This window comes from Hyaena hyaena, unplaced genomic scaffold (assembly GCF_003009895.1).
Source record: "Hyaena hyaena isolate Hyena2069 unplaced genomic scaffold, ASM300989v1 scaffold_167, whole genome shotgun sequence".
NCBI classification, from domain to species: Eukaryota; Metazoa; Chordata; class Mammalia; order Carnivora; family Hyaenidae; genus Hyaena; species Hyaena hyaena.
The window spans coordinates 838,312-862,501 of record NW_024080798.1 but is presented as its reverse complement, the minus strand read 5'-3'; the positions used below and the strand labels follow the sequence as shown (position 1 = coordinate 862,501).

Sequence of the window (24,190 nt, the reverse complement as noted above, 5' to 3'; positions counted from 1 at the left end):
TAGTCAACTTGTGGTCTATATTATTCAAGACAGATGGACCATCATCCTATTTTACACTGATGTTTGCCTTGTGCCAAATTCCTCTTTCCTGCACACATCCCTCTTTTTTCTATTATTATATAAAAGAAATTGTAATCTGTGACTCACTTAATCCCTTTGTAAACCTACATAAGATAAATGGATCCTGGAAATATTTCAGGATTTGACCATATCCATACAGGTCTCAGTTTTGAGAGAAAACAAGAGAGAGAGAAAGAGAGAGCCCTATCCATTCATGTACAATATATCTTCCATGATCACGTTAGTCATTTAAGATGCATGCACCTCTCCTAAAATTTTTCTCATGAATATAATAATATCAGCAGCAAGTAACATTGATTGAGTGTTTCTTGTGTCAGGCAATAGACTGAGTGCTTTGGAGTGTCAGCAAAGAGACTACGTGTCGGGCGGGTTGAACGTGTCAGGGCTTGTTGAACAGTCAGCTCACCCACAGATGAGAGAGATAGTCAAAGAGAAATCAGAGCCAATGTGGCAGTCCTTAGGGAGCAGGAAAATGCCAGACCTATGGAAAGTTGTGGAGCAGGAAGGAGATTTGCAATCCTGCTTATACTTACGGAGGTTTTTCCTTGGGAAAAAAAAAAAATCTGGACATACAGAATTTTGCACACAATTTCAGGGGTTTTCAAAGGCACCATGACACCTAATAATGCGGACCTTGGACTCCTGTATTAAGAAATAGAGACAGGGGTGGCTGGGTGACTCATTTCATTCAGCATCCACCTCTTGGTTGCTACCCAGGTCATGATCTCATGGTTTGTGGGTTTGGGCCAAGTCAGGCTCTGCGCTGACAGTGCGGAACCTGCTTGGGCTTCTCTCTGTTCCTCTCTTGCCCCTCCCTGCCTGCTTGCACATCGTCCTAGCTCTGTCTCTCTCTCAAAATAAATAAATAGGATGGAGCTAGAGTGTATTATGCTACGCGAAATAAGTCAGGGAGAAAAAGACAAGTATCGTAAGATTTCATTCGTATGTGGAATTTAAGAAACACAACATGAAAATAGGGGAAGGGAAGGAAAAATAAGACAAAAAGAGAGAGGGAGGCAAACCGTAAGAGATTCTTAAATACATAGAACAAATGGAGGCTTGTTAAAGGGGAAGTGGCGGGGGGGGGGGATAGGCTAAATGGGTGATGGGCATTAAGGGGGGTACTTGGAATGGGTCCTGGGTGTCCTACCTAAGTGATGTATCACTGGATTCTGCTCCTGAAACCAATACTACATTGTATGTTAACTAACTTGAATTTAAATAAGTAAGATTTTTAAAAAAAGTAAAGTCAACTTAAAAAAAAAAAAAAGAAAGAAAGAGCCTAATTCTTATGAGGAGCCTTCTGTGTGTCTGACACTTGACAGACATCTCAACCCATCTTTACAATGGCCCTTGAAAGACAAAAACTTGTGGTCCCCATTTGGCAAATTGGGAAGATAAGATCCTCAAGAGTTTAAACCTCTGCAGAGGTCACCTTGTTAGCAAGCACCAGGGAGGGTTTCAAAACTGCGTCTTCCTGTCTTCCCAGGCCGAGTGCCTGAGTAAACCACACGCGATAAAATAGAGTGTGAGAGACTCAAACACAACAGGGACAGGCATTTGCTAAGAGACCATTTATATTAGAATCTACCTAAATGTGTCACAAGAGTTACCCTTAAAGATGTTAGGATTCATTCATACAATGGAATATTGCGCGGCATTAAAAATCACACTTTCCTGCAGTACTTAATGGCATGAGGAAGTGTTCACAATAGCAAGATCACAGAAGCAGGACTTAAATGTACATATTCTGGGGATGCCTGGGTGGCTCAGGCAGTTAAGCATCTGACTCTTGTTTTCCACTCAGGCCATGATCTCAGTTGTGAGATCGAGCCCCTGTTGGGCTCTGTGCCAAGCAGGGAGCCTGCTTGGGATTCTTTGTCTTTCTCTCTCTCTCCTTCTCTCTGTCCCTCCTTTGTGCTTGCTCGCATTCTCTCTCTCTCTCTCTCTCTCTCTCTAAAGAAATCAGTAAATAAACATTAAAAAAACTAAATGTATATATTCCATATAGTCTCTATATATGTAAATGTTTGTGAGTCTATATATATATATATATATATACTGTATGTACATATACAGTATATATGTATATATGTATGTATATATGTATGCTGTAGAATGAATACAGTATGGATGTATATGAATATACATTGTACAGTATGTTCCATGGATAATGGGAAAAGAGGTGATTTTTGTCTTTGAATCATTCACCTTTGACCTATAATGATTACTCATTATTTTTGTAATCAAACATTGTCAATCTTTTAAAAAATTTTTTTAACGTTTTAATTTATTTCTGAGAGAGAGAGAGAGGCAGCGTGAGCAGGGGAGGGTCAGAGAGAGAGGGAGACACAGAATCTGAAGCAGGCTCCAGGCTCTGAGCTAGCTGTCAGCACAGAGCCCGACACGGGGCTCAAACCCACGAACCGTAAGATCATGATCTGAGCCCAGACAAAACACATAGTTTTTTTTTTTTTTCTTTTTATGTGCTTTACAAAGTAAAACTTTATCTGAAAAAAAATGTCCTTACACTGAGGCATAGCTTTGAATCTCTGTTGTTGCCATGTTTACATGAAAACCAAAGTAGGGCTCTCATAGAAAGAAAGATGGCCCAGGCCCCTGCAAACTCTGTCTTCTGTCCCTTAGCGCCAAGGGGACATCTAGTCTCACCCTACCCAGGATTTGAAACCAAGAGGACAGAGAACCCAGTTTCTATTGGAAGGCGATTTGCTGAAAGCTTTCCTTTCCTTGGACTCTCCCTCCTGTACGTATCTTCTAGAGGCTGAACCAGATTCAAGCAAAACACCCCACTTCCTCAGCAGAATCCACCAGAGACTTTTTCTGGCAAAGGTTTACAATGGATGGATGTCAGCCCCTGGGGAATATTCAAATATGTGTACATTTGTTTCCCTAATCACCATAAATATTTACATTGTGCTTATCAGTAGATTACATTATATATTTATTTAGAACTATCATTTACAGGCTCTCCCTTAATTGGGAAATGAAACAGCTGTTTGGCACTTAAAAGAACATGTCATGTCCCCTTTGACTGATCACTTAAAGAGGACAGGGCTTAGAAGTATTTACTTTAGGATTTCTAAAATAGGCCTGACCAGTTCTATGCAGAATGAAAATGATTTCTCAGGAATCTTCTGCAAAACCAGATTATAGAGATACATGGAAAGAAATGATGAGTAGAAGAGCAAATTCCTCGGAATTAAAGGGCCTATGTCACCAATTTAGATGTGACTGGGCAATTGCACACTTGGTGTTTCAATTTGAATTGTGTTATTTACTCCATCAGTACCTTTGCTGTTGAGTGTGTAATGGTATGTAAATCCATGGAGTCTCTCCCTGGTTTGCTAACTAATTTGCCAGTGAGCAGCTCAGAGAAAAGCTCTTCAAAACGGATTGTTTTTCCAAGAGGAAAAAAAACATAGGTACCTCTTTGAGTTATAGTCACAATTTTTTCAAATATAAAAACATAAAAAATAAATTGGCAAGTTTTTTAAAATGACCAATTTGTATTATATTATGATCCTGCTTATAATGGAAAAGAAAGACTTAAAACCAGATCTGTTTTCTTTTTAATTAAAGTGGATGTAAAGCCAGCATTTCTGTTTGCATTTACTTACAGGAAATATAAAATCTGTGGTGAATATTGGCTTTTTCTGGCTTTGCCCACATAAAAATGTATTGGTTATATATGAAAAGGTGACTATACCATAGGGAAACAAATAAACTTACAGTGAATTCACCCTTAGTGTAGCTTTGTTAATATAAAGGAAATGGTTGTGTTTACGAATGCTGTATCTAGTTAACGGTGTGTGAAGTTCAATTTAAAAATCCTATACAAATAGCTTACAGTGTACAAATGTAGTCAGTTAGAACAAATTTCTTAAAGCATAGCAGATTTAAATAGATTTGTATCAACATAGCTTTCCAATCCACCATCATTATCAAATTATTTCACATTATCTTCAAGGGGAAATGGTTTTGTACCCAGTGGTAAACACAGTTTAGCACTCTACTTTGAAGGGTAGGGGGGTTGTGTGTGGAGTGCGGAAATAACTCACCACTTTAGTTCATGGTATTAGACATTTTTGAATAATAGCCAAAGAGTTCTTGTCAGTTTCAGGAATTTACCAAGTACACAATTTCACTTTTCAGAAGTGGGCCTGGAATCAAACTCTTAATAGAACGTGATAGCAAGTCTGTGTCATAGACTTCAGGAATGGCTTGAGGGTTCTTTTTAGAATTTCCACATACTAGGAATGTTCCGTCAAGTCAATAAAAGTAAACTCTGGAGTCAAGCAGTCACGGTGGGAAAATGACTACTTACAGACTGCCAACAAAAAAGACAAGCATGTTACGTCAAATAGTGATCGAGAAATCAGGCGTGTGGCAAGGCATAGCAGAATGGTTACCCATGAAGATTCCAAGTCAGACTCTTTTTCTTAGTTAGGTTGTGACCTGGGGCAAATCATGCAATTTTCTCTCAGAGTGATTTATTTCTGCAGTGAGTATGAGAGCAACCATGTACCTCCACTGGTAGCATTTAATGAAGCTATAAATATTATACATATTCTGTAATTCTTTGCTTAATATTTGTCTCCTCTTTTTAGACATTGAGTAACTTTAAAACTCTTTTTTTAATGTTTATTTTTTGAGAGAGAGGCAGAGAGAGAGGGAGACACAGAATCTGAAGCAGGTTCCAGACACTGAGGTGTCAGCACAGAGCCTGACACATGGTTTCGAAGTCATGGACCACAAAATCATGACCTGAGCTGAAATCAGATGCTTAACTGACTAAGCCACCCAGGTGCCCCTAGATGTTAAGTTACTTTAAATCAAGGTCCTGCTCATCCTTATATCCCCATCATCAGCCACATGCCTGGCACATAGCAGATATCCAATGATGATTTGTTGAATAAGATCTTAGTACACTGGAAAATTAGAGAGAGCAAATGACATAATTCATGTTGTGTGTTTAGCCCTATGCCTGCATAGAGTGGATCTCAATGCATGTGAGATACCATTTTTATTGTTATTTGTAACCAGATCAGTGAATGTTAAATAAAATAATAAATGCTAGGCTCTTTCAGGATAGAGCTCACTAGGATAACTCAAATTGGAGGCCACTAGGGAACTACATTTTATTAGTTCAATTTGTAGTGGTCAGGCCTAAGGAAATCACTGAAGTTTGGCTTCTGAGCCAGAATGGCAATTTATGAATTTACAATAGAAGATACATTTTTTTCCAGAGGGTCAGGACTTCCTGAAATCAAGGTACTCGGAACATAGAATTAATAGAAAGATGCTTGTGAGTTCTGGATTTGAACACAAGGCACTATGTCTGTGGTTGTGTGGGATGTGTGATACCAACCAGAGACCTACCCTGATTCCATTATTTTGGTGCCTTTCTGGTGGTTGAACAGTTTGTATCCTGCAAATACCCCAAATATGAGGTCTGTCTCTCACTCTCTCCCCCTTTTTCCCTCTTCCTCTCCCTCTCTGCTTTTCTGTCTCTTCCTCTCTCTTAGAGAATGATCCATGCAGACAGATGTGTCCTGTCGATGCCTAATATAATTCTGAAGCTGAAAGAAGCCTTAGAGAACATCTCTTTCCCTAAACAGTTACCAATATCGTAGATGACAAAAATGATTCTCAGAGAAGTGGCTTGGCAAAAGAAACATGCATTGACTGAGACAAACTATGGGCCTGACCCCAGTTTTCTAACTTGTAATCCTTCTTATTCACTAGTCAGCTTTATCTATAATTCCCTATTATGGTAGTCTGAAAAATGGCCCCCCAAACGTTATTCATGTCCTAATCCCTGGTGTCCAGACATGTTACCTTGTATGGAAAAAAATGTCTTTTCAGGTGTTCGATTAAGTTCAGGATCTTCAGATAGGGGAATTATTCCAGATTATCTGGGTGAATTCTCAATGCAATCACACATACCCTTGTAAGAACTAGGCAGAGGGGAATCAGAAATACGCAGGGGGAAAGGTGATATGAAAATGCAGCAGAGAGATATTTGAAGATGCTGGCCTTGGAGCTTGGAGTGATGCCACCATAAATCAGGGAACTCTGGAAGCCACCAGGTGCTAGAAGAAGCAAGTAAAACGTTTTCCCTTCGATGCTCTGGAGGGAGCACGGACCTACTGACACCTTGATTTCAGCCCAGTGATTTTGATTTCAGACTTTAGCCTGTGGATCTATAAGAGAATAAATTTCTGCTGTTGTAAGTTAAGAAGTTTGAAGTAATTTGTTACAGCAGCCACGGGAAACTCATACACCTATAAAACCAGAAATCATATTTTCCTATTTAAAAATGTTGTAGCAATGTGATATGACAATGGGGCAAAACATTTTATACACAGATTGTTGTGGAAATTACACACAGCTCTTAGTCCCAAATCACCTTTTATAATATAGCAGGACTTTAGTTATATTGTACATATATTAGAAGAGAGTTTTGCTTAGTTTTTTCCGTAGATGCCTTTAATGACACAATGATTTGTCTTATAAATAATATATTATAGATGATCATATGGTATGTTACATTTTCGAAGAATTAATTTCATGATATTTTGTTAACTTTGTTAGCTTCAGTTTCAAGAGATGACTTTATTTTTAACTTTCTCCAAAAGCTAGACATACTGCATTTGAGGGAACTGCAAACCCCAGATCAATAAAGCCTCATCACTTCCCAGGAGCAGACTTATTCATTTCATAACCTTGGCTTGTGTGTGATTGGCTGGTCCTTTTTGACCTTAAATAGAACACCTCTTTTGAAGCTCAAATCTTGGCAGTGTGCAGGCCAGCATTGGAAAGGATGCATTAGTATTGGTTGAAAACGAGTAAGTTCCCCCCTAGTTTAATGAAGAAGTGCAGTTATTTAAAGTAGATGGCAGAATAAAAGGGTGTTAATTGGTAAGACTAGATGTTTTTCTAAATAAATTTTAACGGAGCATAGAGGTTTTTTAATGTTTTTTTATTTATTTCTGAGAGAGAGAGAGACAGTGTGAGCAGGGGAGGGTCAGAGAGAGAGGGAAATATAGAATCTGAGGCAGGCTCCAGGCTCTGAGCTGGCACAGAGCCTGACGCAGGGCTCGAAACCACGAACCATGAGATCGTGGCCTGAGCCGAAGTCGGATGCTCAACCGACTGAGCCACCCAGGTGCCCCTGGAGCGCAGAATTTTTAATAGCCAACAGGCATTGGTCCAAAGGCTTCTGTGATCAGTAATAAGTATATACCTCCAGGCATTAGTTTCTAGTGACAATTGGGTTTTTACTTTCTGGAATTGTGTTGATTTCTGTGAATGTATTTATCAGAAGTCCTCATATAGTAAACATAGTGAACAAAGTCACTGCAATTTATATAATCAATTCTCTAATAAAAAATTAAATATAATATGGGGCTCCTGGGTGGCTTAGTTGGTTAAGCAGCAGACTTCAGCTCAGGTCATGATCTCACGATTTGTGGGTTTGAGATCTGCATCAGGCTCTGTGCTGGTAGCTCAGAGCCTGGAGCCTGGTTCAGATTCTGTGTCTTCCTCCCTCTCTGCCCCTCCCTTGCTTACACTCTCTCTCTCAAAAATAAATAAACATTAAAAAATTTTTAAATAAAAAGTTAAATAGTATAGCAATGTTTGTATCCTCATCTATCAGATACTTTATCAATGGAATCAATGGAGAAAACTCTGGAATTCACCACCAAAGTGAGGAGAAAATTCTCACTAGAAACAAGGAAGTAAATGAAGGTCATGTTCTTTTAAAGAATAGCAGAATCATCTGTTAGTTGAGCCAAAGGAAATTGCCATTTTGTAGGTCAGAATATAGTAGGATGATAGCAATCCTTAAGATTCAACTTAGTAGTTTGCTTAGAATTGATGTTCTTGGATGGCATAAAAGTGGTTTGTTTCAAAAGTATGCCATGGACACTTGACTCCTTATGATCTACTTCCCTAATTTGTCCATTTGACACAATTAGCCTTTCAGAGGTCTAACAGAGTTGTTCTTATAGGATTTAGTGTCAATATCTAAAGAGAAGAGGAATTTTTCATCCTTCAAAATGGCTGACATTGGAATAACTTGACACCCAAAAATAACCCAAAACTCATTACAACAGAAAATGAATAGGACTTAGGTATTACACCCCCCATCCTCCCATTCAGCCCAGGGGGTAATGCATCATATGCTGTATCTTATATCAAATTCATTACCTAACCTTGTATAATCTCTGGAATCCAAATGCAGAAAGCACCACCATGCTTCATACGGGAGTGCAAGTCTTCTTAAGGGTAATTATTTTAAACATTAGCTACATTTAACCAAAATGCTTCCATTCAGCCTGGAGAGTTTTCCCCCTATCTACACAGGTAAGAATTTATCTCTGTTGGTGTTTAGAAGGGTTCTTATCAAATTATAGCAGTGATGGCATCAAGTTTTTCCTTGATATCAGGACAAATCAGAGTCCCTATAAGAAAATGATGATAGAGTCACACTGGGTAACTTGAAGGGGTGTTAATAAAAGAGTAAGTAACAAAGGCATGGGCAGGGCACAAAGATACTACAAGGGATCATGCCATACCTTGGGGCTTGTGCTATTAATTGAATGTTTGTGTTATCCCCAAATTCATATGTTGAAAACCTAATGCCCAATGTGACAATACTCTGAGGTATGGCTTTTGGGAAGTGTCTTAAGTCATGAGAGGGAAGACTTCATGAATGGAACTAGTGCCCTTCTTATATGATGCTTGAGAGAGATTCCTTGCCCCTTCTACCATGTAAGAACCCAGCAAAAAGATGACCATCTGTGAACCAGGAAGTCCTCACCAAACACCAGATCTGATGGTACCTTGATCTCAGACTTCCCAGTGTGCAGAATTGTTAGAAATAAATTTCTGTTGTTTAGAAATCACCTACTCTATAGTATTTACTTATACCAGCCCTTATGGACAAAAACAGCTAGTAAATGTTGCCACCCTGTGAATATGTCTAGGCCTGACGTAAAAGAGAAAGAGAGAGAGAGAGAGAGAGAGACCGAGAGAGAGAGAGAGAGAGAGAGAGAAAGGATAGTAGGTAGGTGGGGAAGCCTGTCTGAAAAGAAGCTTGACCACTCTACAGGAGGAGAATCTGGAGAATAAAAGCTCCAATCTATTTGTTCCTACCTCCATCTCTTGTGATCTATTTTGCTGAGCCCACCATTAGCTAGAGGACATGAGAATTTGTTAATACAATCCTTGAAGGGCAGTCTGCTGAGACACCAGTCAGACTGGAGAAAGGTAGAGTGTGGACCTATGGGGGCAAAAGGAATTTTTCAGCTCCCAGTATTTATGTACAGCCCACTCAGAGCACTGCTTTGAAAACTGTGGATAACAAAGAAGTGGCTGAGACATACGCACTGGAGCAAATCAATTTCATGTCCTTATGATAGATGCGGTAAGTGTCTACATGGAGAATGGGAAGAGAGAGTAACTAGTACTTATTGAGTGTCTCTTACATCCCAGATGACATTTTGGGTGATTTGTATATGTCATCTCAGTTTTTTTAATTTCAGAAGCACAATACACTGTAGAAATATCACCATCCTACAGATAAAAATTCAAAGGCTAAACAACCTAAGTGACTTCTCTAGAATCATATAGGTAGTAGGTGGCTATTGCAAGAGTCAGACCAAGTCTGACTGAATTCTAAGTCCTTGCTGATTTCACCCTTGCATGTAACATGGCCATGCTTGTCTATAATTTGAGATCTAAAGCCTTTTATATGGGACTCTTCAATGAACATACATATAATTGATACCAGTCCTCAAAGGTCAGAAATGTTATATTTGTATTAATCTACATGTCCTCAGTACACACTGGTAATATCTTCCAAAATGCACTACCCCTTAGACATCTCACCGTGTCTTTTTCATATTGCTCTCTCTGTCTAGAATGTCCTCTCCCAGACTCCCTGTCCCCTACCATTTTTACCAGTCAAAATCCTCATACAGTTGCAGGCCTACCACAGATGTTATCTTTTGTGAAAAACTCCATCCCTGAATTTCTCAGAATTAATGGTTTCTCACCTTTGTTCTCCAAATATGTCATTTAGAACCTATTCCCACTAGGTGTCTGATGATAACCTGTGTGTGTTTCTCCATCTTCCATAGCCTATGTAGGAGACATTATGGGGTTGTCTTCACAGCATCTGCTCCTCCTTTGAGTGTCAGTGTCCTGAGTTTCCTTTGGGGAAAACCCTTCCCCCACTCTCAATTCCTTGTAGTTAGATCGGAGCCCTCTCTATTCCAGCTCCAGGATTACTCTTGTGATCCAGCTTGGCCAATCAAAGTACCACCTCCTCTGGACTCAGTGGTTGACTTGGGAACAGGCCCATGACCAATCACAGCCAAATGAGGCTAATCCCTGGACGTCTGCTGGAATGAACAAGAGAAAGGAGTTGGAGACAGAGGAGAGATGGAGGAATAAGGAGTCTTTCTTTTCTTTCTTTCTTTTTTTTAAATTTGAATCAGACAGCATAAAATCTGGAGTCATCATGCAGAGACAGCCTGTGTAATAGTGATGTAGACACAGAAGAAATTGGAGTAAAAATATTCAAAGAGGACAAATCCTAATGACATTTGCTTCAACTGTTTGTTTTAGCCATTGCTACTTCAAGTTTTTCAAGTATATGATCTGATACACTTAAGTTTTCAGACATTTTCAACCAAAAAGTCCTAACTATAGCTGCCTAACAGCTCATCTGGCATGCAGGAAAAATTGCTTGGAAAATATTCATTGAATGAATTAAATGGAATCCTTGCAAACTGATATCCATCCATGTGTCAAAGTCCTAAACCAAAAGGACCATCAGATTTCACACTCTTCTCTTTGATTTTCAGACTTAACAAGTACTTGAAATGTGTTTGCTAAAGACTTGACATTCTCCCCCAGCACATGACATAATCTGAGGAAAGATGCATCATGGTTGAAATTAGGTAGCAAAGGCCACACCTGATGTTTTCAAGGTGTTGAAAACTTAGGATGAGCCTGATCATTTCTCAACCCATCTGCTTAGCTGCTCCTGAAGATTGTTTGACAGTTTCTGGGAAGTGAGATGTTTGGAATATTGTTTCCTACTCTGTAAGAAAAATAAGATTAGAATTTGCCTTTCTAGCATCCTGGTTTTTTTTTTTTTTCTTTATCCAAGTCCATCTGTCCTGGGGATTTTCCTACAATAATGGTAGACTCTTTTTAGAGTTTCTGAACTGCTCATAATCATTCCCTTAGTTTTTACCTAACCAAAGCAATGGACTGACGTAAGCCATGCTTGGGGACTTCACAGCAAACTGAACCAGGGGTGGAAGCTTGAAGTGAGGTGGGCCAATTTTTCCCAGGAATCTGGGGTTAGAGCCAAGAGATAGAGAATGGAATTGATTTGGTCATTTTGTGTGTCTGGAACTGTAACATGTGGCCTTGGGAGCTGTGGGTGGGCACCTTTCCTCCACCACATGGAATGAGGAGCAGAGAATATGAGTCTCCTGGGACAAAAAAAAAAAATAAAAAATAAAAATAAAGCAGTTGTGCAGATACAAGCAGACATGGAAAAGAGTGTATACTCCCTAATTCCTGCCATCCCTACAGTTCACTATTCTAGACTTTTCTGAGCCCTCACTATATTCCTGCTCACAATTCCATTGCAACACCTCTGCATCCTTCTACTAAATCCTCATTTTCTGATGAAGCTTACCCAACTTAATGTGTGCTCCAAGCAACCATAGAAAGACAAAGAAAAAAAAAAAAACAACAACCCTCATACATTAGCCAAAAAAAAAAAAAAAATCTTAAGGTGAGGAATTACCTACTTAAGAAGAAATATCCCGGTTGAGAGAAAAAAGTTGTCAAGAGAGTTGGCATTGTTATTCCAAGATCATTAAAGAGATGTCTCTCAGCTCTGAGAAGAGAAAGAGAAAGCTTCTCAGTCAGCCAGCTGTGCAGAACGGAAATAGAATGGACGTACTCCATGGATTCACATAGTTGTCAAAAGTGAAATCCTTCCTACAGCCTTCAGCCAGCAGCTGAGCCATGAAATGTATTCCCAGTTAAAAATTCCTTTCCAAGCCCTATCCTATGACTCTGTAGATTTGTCTGCACACAAGAGCTAGAGCAACTCTCAAGCCGAGAGATGTCATGTTTGCATCACTGTTGACATGTAGACAAGTATTCACAGGGTCCATTATGTAAATGTGCCTTACAAGAATGGGGCACATCTGGCCGTTTGACAGCCCTGCCCTGGTTCTGTAGGCTGGAAACCCCCAGTTTGGCTCATTAAGGAGAAACAGACATCATAATTGTGTCAAAACACTTTAGCGTATTTTATTCTGCCATTGCATTCACTTATTGGCATCTGATGAAGCTAAAGAGATTTTAGGTTATGAAATCTGCATTTCTTGCTCATCTTGGTTTTGAAAATACATGTGACATAATATGGATGAGGGGCATCCTATTTAAGCTTTTGGCTAATTCTCCTCAATCCACAAATGGATTGGCATCCTCCTAAAAAAATATCTATTCCTGCTCTTTTTTTCTTGTCTGTTTTCAAAGCACACGAGCTATTAAAAACAACAGAAAGCATGTCCCTTTTTACCCTCAAAAAAAAAAAAAAAGTTAACCTTTCCCTTACTATAATTGTAAGAGGATTATCCACGTTATTGGATATCCTTTGGAAATATCTGGACAAAAATAAAAACAGCACATTAATGCAATCTGCAGATGATACTAAATTGGGAGATGCTGTTTTCATTATTAATGACAGTGGATCAGGCAGCCAGACTCAACAACAGCCTTGGTGAGAAGGGAAGGGTGCAATAGAGAAAGTTACATTTGTGAGAAAAGCAAAGGGAGCTATGAAAAATTAAAATGAATCTGAAACCCAGATGCTGTGGGAGTGGTGAGCAGGTGAGCCTTGGAAATTCACTTGCCAAGCCAACGAGGACATGCATGGATGGCCAATTAGAGACCCCAGTACACAGGGGAGTGAGAGCTGAGTTAGTTCTGGTTCCATAAGTAGAGGCATTGTGTCTCAAAACAGATCAGCTTTTCTTCTAAAACTTTAATAAGACCGCACCTGGCACAGAGCGTTAAGTTCTAGAACTGCACTAGAATGACATTAAAGAAAAAAAAAACTTATATGTAAGTTTTCTAGGCTTTTCTGTTTTTTCCCAAGAAAGAAATTCACCCACCCTTATTTTTTTTAAGTAATTCCTAACAATACATCAGCCACTTTTACTGACCGGGATCATTCTTGAGTGTATCCAAAAGGTGCCTAGTACGCATCCCGAAATTCACAGATTCAAACCCAAGCTCTCTTCTCCCCAGTGTTTCCCCCTAAACTGCCCCTTTCCCCATTCTTCCTTGTCTCGGTTCTTGGCCTTCCACGTTTCTAGTTTGTTGGACTTTAGAGCAATCCTGGGCTCCGTTCTTTCTGTCAAACTGCAAGTCCCATCCGTTAGCAAATCCTGTTGTCTTGAACTTCAGAATAGATCTGGAATCTGCCCACGTGTCACCACCTCCATTGCAGCCATGGGGACTCACAACACCAGGATGTCATGCCACGTTTATTGCAATAAATATCCTTGGCGGACTCTCTGCTTCTGTTTAACATGAAGGTCAGATCATGTCACTTCCCTGGTCAGAAGTCTCCAGTGGTTTCACCAAACAGTAGTGTGCAAAGGTCAACAAGGCCCTCTGTGATCTGCCACCCCTTGCCACAGTGACCACATCTTCCACTCCTGCCCCGCCCACTCAACTTCAGTCACATGGGCCTCCTTGCCATCCCTGTAACATGCCAGGAAGATTCCTGTCTTTTTTGTGCACCTGGATTTCCTGTGTTAGGAATTCTTTTGCCTGGACATCCACATGCTTCACTCCCTCGGGTCTTTATTCCAGAATCATCTCTGCCTTGAGGCCTCTCCCAACTGCTCTGATGAAAATTGCAACCCAAGCTCACATCACATGTCCTTGCCCCTCAACCTGCTTTGTTCTTCTTCCCATACCTATTATCTGTGACCTTACTTCATATTTTTCTTATTTATTATTTGTCTCTACCCTGATACACACACCCAGAATATACATTCCTGCCGTCATTTGCTTTCTGTGTTATTCCTACACGCAGAACAGTGCCAATCACACATTAGGAGCTCCATAAATATTTTCTGGAGAACAGAATGCAACTTGATGCCTGTTATCATGTTCATGGTGCTAACTTTCATAATCAACTACTTGATCAGAGTCAGTAAATTCTAAAAGAGAATATCTCAGTTCACATCCAAAGAGCACTTCTAAATCTGTAGCAGAGCTGGTAAGCTTTCAAAGTAGCTTTATTTGTCTACACAGTGTATGTGTTCTCTGCTCATAGGCTAAATGGCATTGTTTTATAAGCCAGCACCATTTCTGGATAGAATGCTGTAGTGTTGTACTTTTAATCGGTAGGGAATATATTATCAGAACCATGCAATAGTTAAGCGAGAGAGACTTTTAGAAAAAAAAAACTCTCAGGAATAAGGAAAGTGATGCTTGGAAAATGGAATTTAGCAGAAAGAACACAGACTCCAAAATCAGACAAAACTTAACACTGTCAGGCAGTGTTCTCAGAACTTACCTGTATTAACCTGCTGAGCATTCACTACAAGCCTGGGAAGGAGGGATCATTCTTTTTATTCCTATTATATGATGAGAAATAGAAGGCAGAGAAAATGCAATAATTTGCCCAAGCCTAGACATCTCTTGGGAGATAGTGTTTAGAATTTGAACACAGGCCCCAGAGCCCATGTTCTTATGTGGATGTGCCCAAAGTCCTCAAACTATTTTTTATCTCAGGACCCCCTAACATGCCTAAAAAGTACTAAGGACCCCCAAAGAGCTTTATTTCGGTGCATTATACCTATTAATAGTTATTGTATTCAAAATGAAAACTAAGACATTTTAAAAGTATTTCCTCAAGGGTGACTGGGTGGCTCAGTCAGCTAAGCGTCCATCTTGGGCTCAGGTCATGATCTGGGCATTCTTGAGTTCGAGCCCCACATCAGGCTCTCTGCTGACAGCTCAGAGCCTGGAGCCTGCTTCTGATTCTGTGTCTCCCTTTCTCTCTCTACCCCTCCCCTGCTTGTGCTCTGGCTTCCACTCTCAAAAATAAATAAACATTAAAAAAAGTTTTTTAAATAAATATTTTCTCATTAACACATTTAAACATAACAATACTACACTAATTATATGTTACAATAAATAAGATAAATATATTTCCTCAAACAAAAATCATTCGGCAAAAAGAGTAACGTTGTTTTACATTTAACGTCTGTCCTAATAGAAGACAGTTTGATGATCACATCTGCTTCTGCCTTCAATCTGCTATTACACGTTGTTTTGATTGCAGTGTGTGAAGAAAAGCCAACTTCACACAGATACCCAACTGGAGAAGAATAGTTTAATAGCTTTTACAGATAATTGTACATGTTCTTCTTTCTATGCAAAAGTGCTATTTTTGATAGCATGGTAAGTGCTATTTTCATGAAGGTTAGTTGTGGTGTGGGATCCAAAATCATATCAAGAAAATTTTCCAACCGTGTTACAGTAGGATCCATGAGTCCTTTCGTATTTCTGATGGCTCCTTTGCCCATGCGTGATTTTTTTTTTAACACTATGCATTGGACATTTGGAAGATGCCAGTTCAGTGAGTTTTGCAGATCTTTCAGAGAGAATATTTGTTAACAGGTTCGTTAATGTCATCCATTCTCATTTTAAAAAGGCTGTCTGAAATAGAAACCTGACAAGCTAATGGTGGCAGAAACATGTTTTTCAAAGCTCTGATTTTTGCTTGAATGTCCAAACTGTATTACTGGCAAGAAGTAATATCAGGCTATTGTCCCAGTTGCCTTCTGGTCATTGCTTTAGCATATATTTCTAGACGTTAGTATCTAGTTACATTTGTAGCTTCTGAAACTTTATTGATTTATGTGAGTGTACTTATGAGAAGTCCTCACGTGGGGGGCCTGGGTGGCTCAGGTGATTAAGTGGCCGACTTGGGCTCAGGTCATGATTTCACAGTTCGTGGGTTCGAGCCCAGCATCTGGCTCTTTGCTGCCAGCTCAGACCTGGAGCCTGCTTCGGATTCTGTGCCTCCCTCTCTCTCTGACCCTCCCCTGCTCACACTCTGTGTGTGTCTCTCTCTCAAAAATAAACAAACATTAAAAAAATTTTAATAAAAAAAGAAGTCCTCACATAATATCTCTAGGAGAAAAGTTACTTCAATTTATATAATTAACACCATTATTTTAAAAATTAACTATTCTGCTAAGGCACCAACAGCTTTACTCAGCTGTGGCTCTGGGACATCAGTACAAATGTTAACACAATAAAAAAGGTAAGCAAGGTCTTGGCGTTATTATGCTAAGAGTTTTGACCCTATAGCCCTCTTAAAACACCTTTGGGAGGGGCACCTGGGCAATTTAGTGGGTTAAGTGTGTGGCTCTTCATTTCAGCTCAGGTCATGATCTCCTGGTTCGTGAGTTTGAGCCTAGCCTAGGGGGGGCTCTGTGCCGACAGCATGGAGCCTGCTTGGCAATCTCTCTCTTCCTCTCTCTGTCCCTCCTCTCTCTCGCTCTCTCAAAAATAAATAAATATTAAGAAAAAAACAAAAAGACCTTTGGCAAGTTGAGGGGGCCCACAGAGCACAACATGCAAACTAGCGCACTGTGCTGACCGACCTCTCACATCCACACTGTCCGTCTTACAGACTGTACCACTCTAGCCTCTCTGAGTTTCTTCAGTGTCTGCACCTGTAAGATGCAGATATTAATACGTAACTCTGGTCTTATAAAGTTATCTTGAAAATCTGACACGATCACATGGAGAGCTCTTGGAGAAGAATCTGGCACACAGTAGGTTCTTGAAAAGCAGTAGATGTCATGACCTTTGCCTAAACCCACAGCAAGTTATTGGTGAAGCTTGAACCCAAACTTGTACCTTTGGTCCCTGCCTGAAGTTTTCCTTGCTGCCTTCCCGTCAGCAGAAGCAGGATTTTTCGACGGTGATTATTACAACAAGGAGCAAAGAAGCCAATTCAGTTGATTCAACTGACTTAATGGTCTTCCTAGTTAATGTCCTAGCTCGTAAGTGAAAGCAGTTAGGTGGAGTCATTAAGGATATGTATGGCCCACATTTGGGTCATGAATTGGCTGTGTACTAACTTTGTGACTTCATGCAAGTTTTCTAAGCCTCGAGTCTCTCTTCTGTAAAATTGGATAATAGCATCTGCCTTACACAGTTACTCTGATAATTAAGCTAATACACCGAAGTAGTAGGGTACCTGTCCAATGTAAATGTTCAATAACGGTCAGCTGCTTGCTATTATAACAATAACAGCTACTGTTGTTATCTTCCTAGCTCAGCTTGCTATCACATCCCCAGGGAAACCTTTCCTGACCCTCTCATGAAAGCACCCTATTTTATAATCACATTGCTCCTGTACCTCTCCTTCGCTGGATTTAATATGGTTGCAATGTTAGATTTCAAGATGTGATTATTTGATAGCCATTTATCATGCACACCAGGCTCTAAGCTCAATAAAGACAGGGACAGGGTCTGTTACACTCATTGCTTTATCCCAACACCTGGCTCAGTGCCCAGTCCAAAGCAGGCTTCAGTAAATACTTAGTGAAGGAATGAATGAAATAATAAATTTAGTAGCTTAGCAAAGTGGACTTTTACCCCATTATTTAATTTATCTGATCTTCCTCTAGCACTTGTTACTCGAAGAATGATCTACGGATCAGGAACAGCAGCCTAACCTGGGAAGCTTGGGGGAAATCTCAGGGCTCACTCCAGACCTATAGAATCTAAACGCGCACAGTAACAAAATCCCCAAGTAATTCACATTCTTATCAAAGTTTTACAAGTATGGACCCTTGCCTACTCTTGACCGATCCCAAAGTTGGGGGAGAGGGAGGAAAAGGAAGGCAAAAGAAAGGGAAGAAAGGAGAGGGGGGCGGAGAGCGAAGGAAAGGGAAGGGGAGCGGAGGGAAGGAAAGGGAAGGGGAGCGGAGGGGAGGAAAGACAAGATCACTAAATTTCCTGGGTAAAACAGCACTCCCTTCCACAATCCCAGGTCTCTTTACATTCCCAATACAAACATTATTACAAATATTACGATTTCTAAAAACCAGCTGCATTTAAATTTTTTTCAGCCTTGGCCCAGCCGCTCTTATTTCCTATTCACATATGATTTTTTCCAGAAGACTCTTTTGGCCTCCATTGAATAATTTATTTCAGAGACTTTATATCCTGAAATATTCTCTGGAGGAGACAGAAACACCATCTGTGCCCATTTCTGGAAAAACAGCCCCAAACCATGAAGTAGGGGTGTCATTGTCATGACAGAGTTGCAAAAATGCCTACTTGTCTCCCACAACCCCAGAGAGGAGGGGAAAACACACGTCAGAATCTCTTCTACCAAAATAGCACCAAGCCAGTCCCACTCCAACAGCCCTAAGAGATTTTAAAAATATGCATGGTACCCAGTTGACCTTGGGAAAAATTACAGCCTAGCTTGTTAATGAAGAGGTTATTATTCTTAGAATGTATTCCCATTTTTGAATGGGGAAGCACATTCATCACTGGATAGTGATATGGAAGAACTCCCAGCGTTTCCATGAATGATTCATTCGCCTGTGTTCAATCTTACACGTTTTGTGGGATAGGATTTCAAAATTCCCTTTGTTGCAGTGCTCTCTGCTCCTGAGAGAAGGCATGTGCCTGGCCAGAAACAACGCACATCTCACTCGGTTGGGTCCCGCCTCCACCAGGGCCCTGACCTGGCAAGACCTGAATCTGTGAGCGGATAGTTACCAAATGGTACTTGAATTTGCTGCCGCACGTTCTCCCGGACCTTCTTCCTTGCCTAGGACTCTCCTCTCTCTGACTCTCTCTCCCTTCCCATCTCCTACGTGTGTAAGGAATGCTGCTTGGGAAATAAAGAAGCTGCCCAATGTGTAGAATTAGTACCTGGAGTGGGTCTGTCCCTGTGGTCATGGAGTCCCTTCCCCTAATGTTTCATGTGGCTCCTGCCAGGGTCACAGGCATGGACACGAGAAGGGGATATTAGGACAAGCGGGGTGAGAACACGGGCAGAGATCCAGACTGACATGATAGCTGTGAGCCAAGGGCCCAAACGGGGCCTTTCCCCCCATCTATAGGCACAGCAAACAGAGGGTCATTGATGACCTGCAGGAGGACAGTAGCCAGCTGCGCCCAGTCCAGGGTAATGTAAAGAAATGGTGTTCATGGGGCACCTGGGTGGCTCAGTCGGTTAAGCATCCAACTTTGATTCAGGTCATGATGTCATGGTTCTTGGGTTTGAGCCCCATCTCAGGCTCCATGCTGATGGTGTGGAGCCTGCTTGAGATTCTCTCTCTCTCTCTCTCTCTCTCTCTCTTTCTCTCTCTGTCCCTCCCCTACTTGTGCTTTTTCTCTCTCTCTCAAAGATAAATAAGTAAAATTTAAAAAATAGAAAAGAGAACACTTCCCAAATCATTAAAAAAAAAAAAAAAGGCTTCAAGGTCACAGAGCTGAGAACTTGAATCCTGCCTCTCATACTTGCTAGCTATGCTTCCTTGGAAAAATTGCGTTTTATTGTCTGAGCCTCACTTTCTTCATCTTTTTTTTTTTTTGATCTGTGATTTTGTTTTTAATTATGTTAAGCCTTATCACATAATTTAAAAATCTGTGATGATATATCTCCTTTACTTTAACCCCTCTAAAGAGTTGGCAAAAGCACCATTACCAATCATACATATATGGTAAATCCACAGTTGTATTTGTGAATAGCTGTTGAACAGACAATCTTGAATGATAACTTCGTAAAGAATTCACAAGCCAAATCTGCTTCTATAACCTATCACACTGAATTTTAAAAGCATCTGACCTTACAGATCATCTGTAAAATGTGAGAAGTGTTAATATTCTTTATTTAATTTTATACATAAACCACACTAAAATGCCTTTCATTAAGCAAAAGGCAACATTTACTTGCAGGGAATTTTAATTAAATTGGCATAGTTAAGACTAAAAAGATAAAGTGGACGTTGCCAGCTTATCTTCAGCCCTTGCCTTTAACAGGCTAACAAACACAACTTGAAACACAGCTGATATCTTGCTGTTCTGACATAATGGATTTCCTCAGTATTTAAATATATTAATATAACCAGTTATATAAATCTAAATATAAAACCAATCTCCTATATAAGTTTAGACATGGCATTTACCATCTCTGAAAAGCTTAACATCTAATCAATTCCAATCATATTTTTTGAAGGGGAAAACAGTGACAGCACTTGCTGAACCAGAATTACTATCAAAGTTCAAAAAGCCAATCATATTCATTTAACCACAAGCCAATCTCATTTAAATCAGAACTGTCCAAAATATTCTATCAGCCATTCATGATCTGAATTCTGGTGTATGAGATCAATTTAAATATGGTACACATAAAAAAGTCGTGAGACATTTTTGTTTTGTAATAAATAAGGCAACAGCCAACTATTACTCCTTAGTAGCTTTTTTGAGATAAACTATCAAGTCTGCTCTTTCCCCTGCCTTCTTAACGCCAGCGAAGATCATTTTTGTTCCTGGGATGTACTTCTTGGGATTCTCCAAATACTCCATCAGTGTCTCCTCTCCCCAGGTGATGCCTTTGTTCTTGTTGGCATCCGTGTAAGAAAATCCAGGGGCTTGACCCGTTTTTTGCCCAAATAAACCATGGAGATTTGGCCCCGTCTTGTGTTTGCCTCCCTTTTCCACGGTATGGCACTGGGCACACTTCTGAACAAAAATCTTCCTGCCTTTCTCAACATCACCCATTTTTAAATCGCTCTTTGGTCGCGCGCGAAGCGAAGGTGCCCGCTCCCAAGCCGGACGTCCAGCTCTCTCCACTTTCTTCATCTTTTAAAATAATGGTATATAATACCCCTTTGTGGGCTTTTGTGGGGACTAAGGAAGGTATTTCCATAATGCTCTGGCATGTGGCGATTCTCAAGCAATGTTAGTGGCCTACTCTCAGTTCCAGTACTGTGCTGAATGTACCACGACATGTGTCCTTGACCCTCACAATGCTGGTGGGAAAACAGAGGGTCATTGATGACCTGGAGGAGGGCAGTAGCCAGCTGAGCCCAGTCCAGGCTAATGTAAAGAAATGGACACCTGGCTGGCTCAATCAGTTAACCAACTGGGGCTTAGTTGAAAGTAAGGGAGAAGAAGACACTGTGAGCTAGTATTTATCTACAAGTGTGACTTAAAGAATACTTGGCTCTCCAAACGGCCATGAGGTGTTGAAATCATGGTTAAAAGGAATTCTCTTTTGAACATAAAGTATGTGGTGAGCTTGTTTATTATTTCATTTTTTCCCATTAGCTATTTTAACATCATTTGCCTTTTACTTATTTTTTTAAAGTTTATTTAAGAGTGTGTTCATGTGTGTGCGTGCTCATGGGCACGAGTGGGGGACGGGTGTGCATGCACGTGTGCACACACACACACACACACACAGAATTCCAAGCAGGCTCTGCACTGTCAGTGTAGAGCCCAACATGGTACTCGATCCCACAAGCTGTGAGATCATGACCTGAGCCAACATCAAGAGTTGGACACTTGGGGCGCCTGGGTGGCTCAGTCATTAAGTGTCTGACTCTTGGTTTCAGCTCAGGTCATGATCTCACAGTTTCATGGGTTCAAGCCGCACATGAGGCTCCACACTGATAGTGCAGAGCCCACTTGGGATCCTCTGTCTCCCTCTTTCTCTCTGCCCCTCCCCAACTCCTGCTGTCTCTGTCTTCAAAATAAATAAATAAACTTTAAAAAATGATATAAAAATAAAGACTCAGATCCTTAACCAACTGAGCCACCCAGGCAACCCCTTATTTACCTTCTGAAAGCCATTGGTGCCTCTCCTCCACGATTACTACTGAAATAAACTCTTCCTGCCATCTAGACCCTTCCTTATTGGTCCTAAACAGAGTTTGAGACGAGGATTCAGATGGCTCTCAGTCAGAGCTTTCAGCCTGGCTCCGGTGGCACTGGGACCCTGTTCCAATAAGCCACCTCCTTGCCATCGTACTGGGGCTGCTTTATCAAGGAAGCAATGTTGAGGGGAGGGAAACACTTGGAGACTGATGCAGTGTCAGGGAAAGGGGTCTTAATCCATAGAGCTCTTGGCACATCAGTCTCTAATTTGTAGGAGAGAGAAAGCCGTCTCAAAGTGTCTGTCGGGCGTTTCAGGAGCTGAAAGTCTAGGCTGATGTGATGAGTCTCCCCCTATAGTCTGGTGGGACTCTGTTGATCGATGAAGTTGTTTTGCCCAGGGTGAAGACATGAGGCGTGAGCTGCTGAGGCCACGAGGCTGAACTGAAAGCTAAGGGCAGTTCTGCTATTCCGGATGATTGCTGACTTAGCACCACTTTGAATGGTAACTCACTCAAAGCATTTCTAGAGATGCCTCTGTTGTTTTACTGTTCTCCCCCTCCCCCTGCCAGCAGTATGCTCATCACACTTGCATTTGATGAGAAATGGTGAGACCTTTGTAGTTACTTAGCCATTCATCATGAGCCACTATCTACCTTCTTGGGAAGTTTTGGGACACAGCAGGAAGAAACTAGGGCTGCCCATGGGAATCACCTGGGAGTCTCAAAGCCCAGGCCGTATCTCATATCAGTTCAATCTGAGTCTTTGGGAGCTAGACACAGGCATCAGGATTTTGTTTTGGAAGCTTCTCGAGTGATTCTCATGTGAAATCAAGTTTGAGAACCAATCAATGGTGTGAGTGGAGGGAGGCATTGTGCACAGTGAAACAGCCGGAGGTCTACAGAAATGCTTTGAGTGGGGTACGATTCCAAGTGATGCTAAGTCAGCGAGCATCAGGAATAGCATACAGATGATGCGCGTGGCCGACCAACCACCCCTGACTTTCAATTCAGCCTCTTAGTCTCCGCACAACCTCATTAACTCTGACGGGATTCTTTGTATTCATCAGTCCTTACACTGAGCAACTGAGAGAGGCAGTGGAAATGTTCTCTGCACCTTTTTGCATATCTTAGGAAACATTTTTTAAGTTTATTTATTTTTGGAGAGAGAGAGGAGAAAGAGAATCCCAAACAGGCTGCGTGCTGTCAGCACAGAGCCGCACTCAGGGCTCAATCTCAAGAACTGTGAGATCATGACCTGAGCCGAAATCTATAGTCTGATGCACAACTGACTGAGCCACCCAGGCACCACTTAGGAAACGTTTTATGTAAAGTCAGGTCTTCTTATGTTGAGTGTCAAGTACCCCATCAATCAAAGTAGATAAGCCTAGAGCCCTGATCTTTTAAAATTCTTCACATGCATGCCCATGTCCTCTATACCAGCAACAATGCAAGTTGCTAGTGATTTGATGTTGAGGACAATGATATTAATATCACTATAATCAGCAATAACAACTAACATACACTCAGCACTTACCCTGGCCGGGTACTATACTAAGCCCTGTCCCCATATTGCTAATTTATTCAACTCATAAACAGTAAGGTATATACTCTTAGCATTTTTCTTACCTATGCATGAGATTTAAAGAGGTTAAGTAACTTGCCCAAGGTTACACAGCTAGCATGTGCCAGGGATTTGAAACTTGTTTGCCATGCAATAATGAATGAGGCAAATGAGGCAGTGACCTACTTTTTAATTAATATTTTTATTATTTTATTTTGGCATCACCAGATCTAACATAATAATGGGCCCATGACATCTTGTATAAGACATTTTCCTGCTCTCTCAGCCTGGTATGTAAAACAGATACATGATGACTGTAATATATGATATGATATGATATGATATGATATGATATGATATGATATATGATATGATATTAGTATGTTGTCACATCAGAAAACACATCAGGGACAATTAATTCTGCTTAGATAGAACGGTGGAGGAAGATTTATTAATAGAAGAGGGTATTTTTTAAAGGGCTTTACAGACTGAATAGGAGCCTGCCACATGGAAGAAAAAGAAGCATGCCAACTGGGGCAGATAG

The 24,190-nt window shown here is 40.7% G+C and overlaps 1 protein-coding gene across 1 annotated transcript; it reads right to left on the bottom strand.

Annotated features, from left to right (window-relative positions):
- Positions 1-20,077: 20,077 nt before the first annotated feature.
- Positions 20,078-21,173, bottom strand: LOC120236951 (cytochrome c-like). The gene has a single exon (XM_039240058.1). It carries the CDS (start codon positions 21,067-21,069, stop codon positions 20,671-20,673), a length of 399 nt encoding a protein of 132 aa, XP_039095989.1. The 5' UTR covers positions 21,070-21,173; the 3' UTR covers positions 20,078-20,670.
- Positions 21,174-24,190: the final 3,017 nt, after the last annotated feature.

Bases quoted from the DNA above. Each gene is read 5' to 3' on its own strand.
- LOC120236951 (XM_039240058.1), bottom strand. From the start codon at position 21,069: ATGAAGAAAGTGGAGAGAGCTGGACGTCCGGCTTGGGAGCGGGCACCT.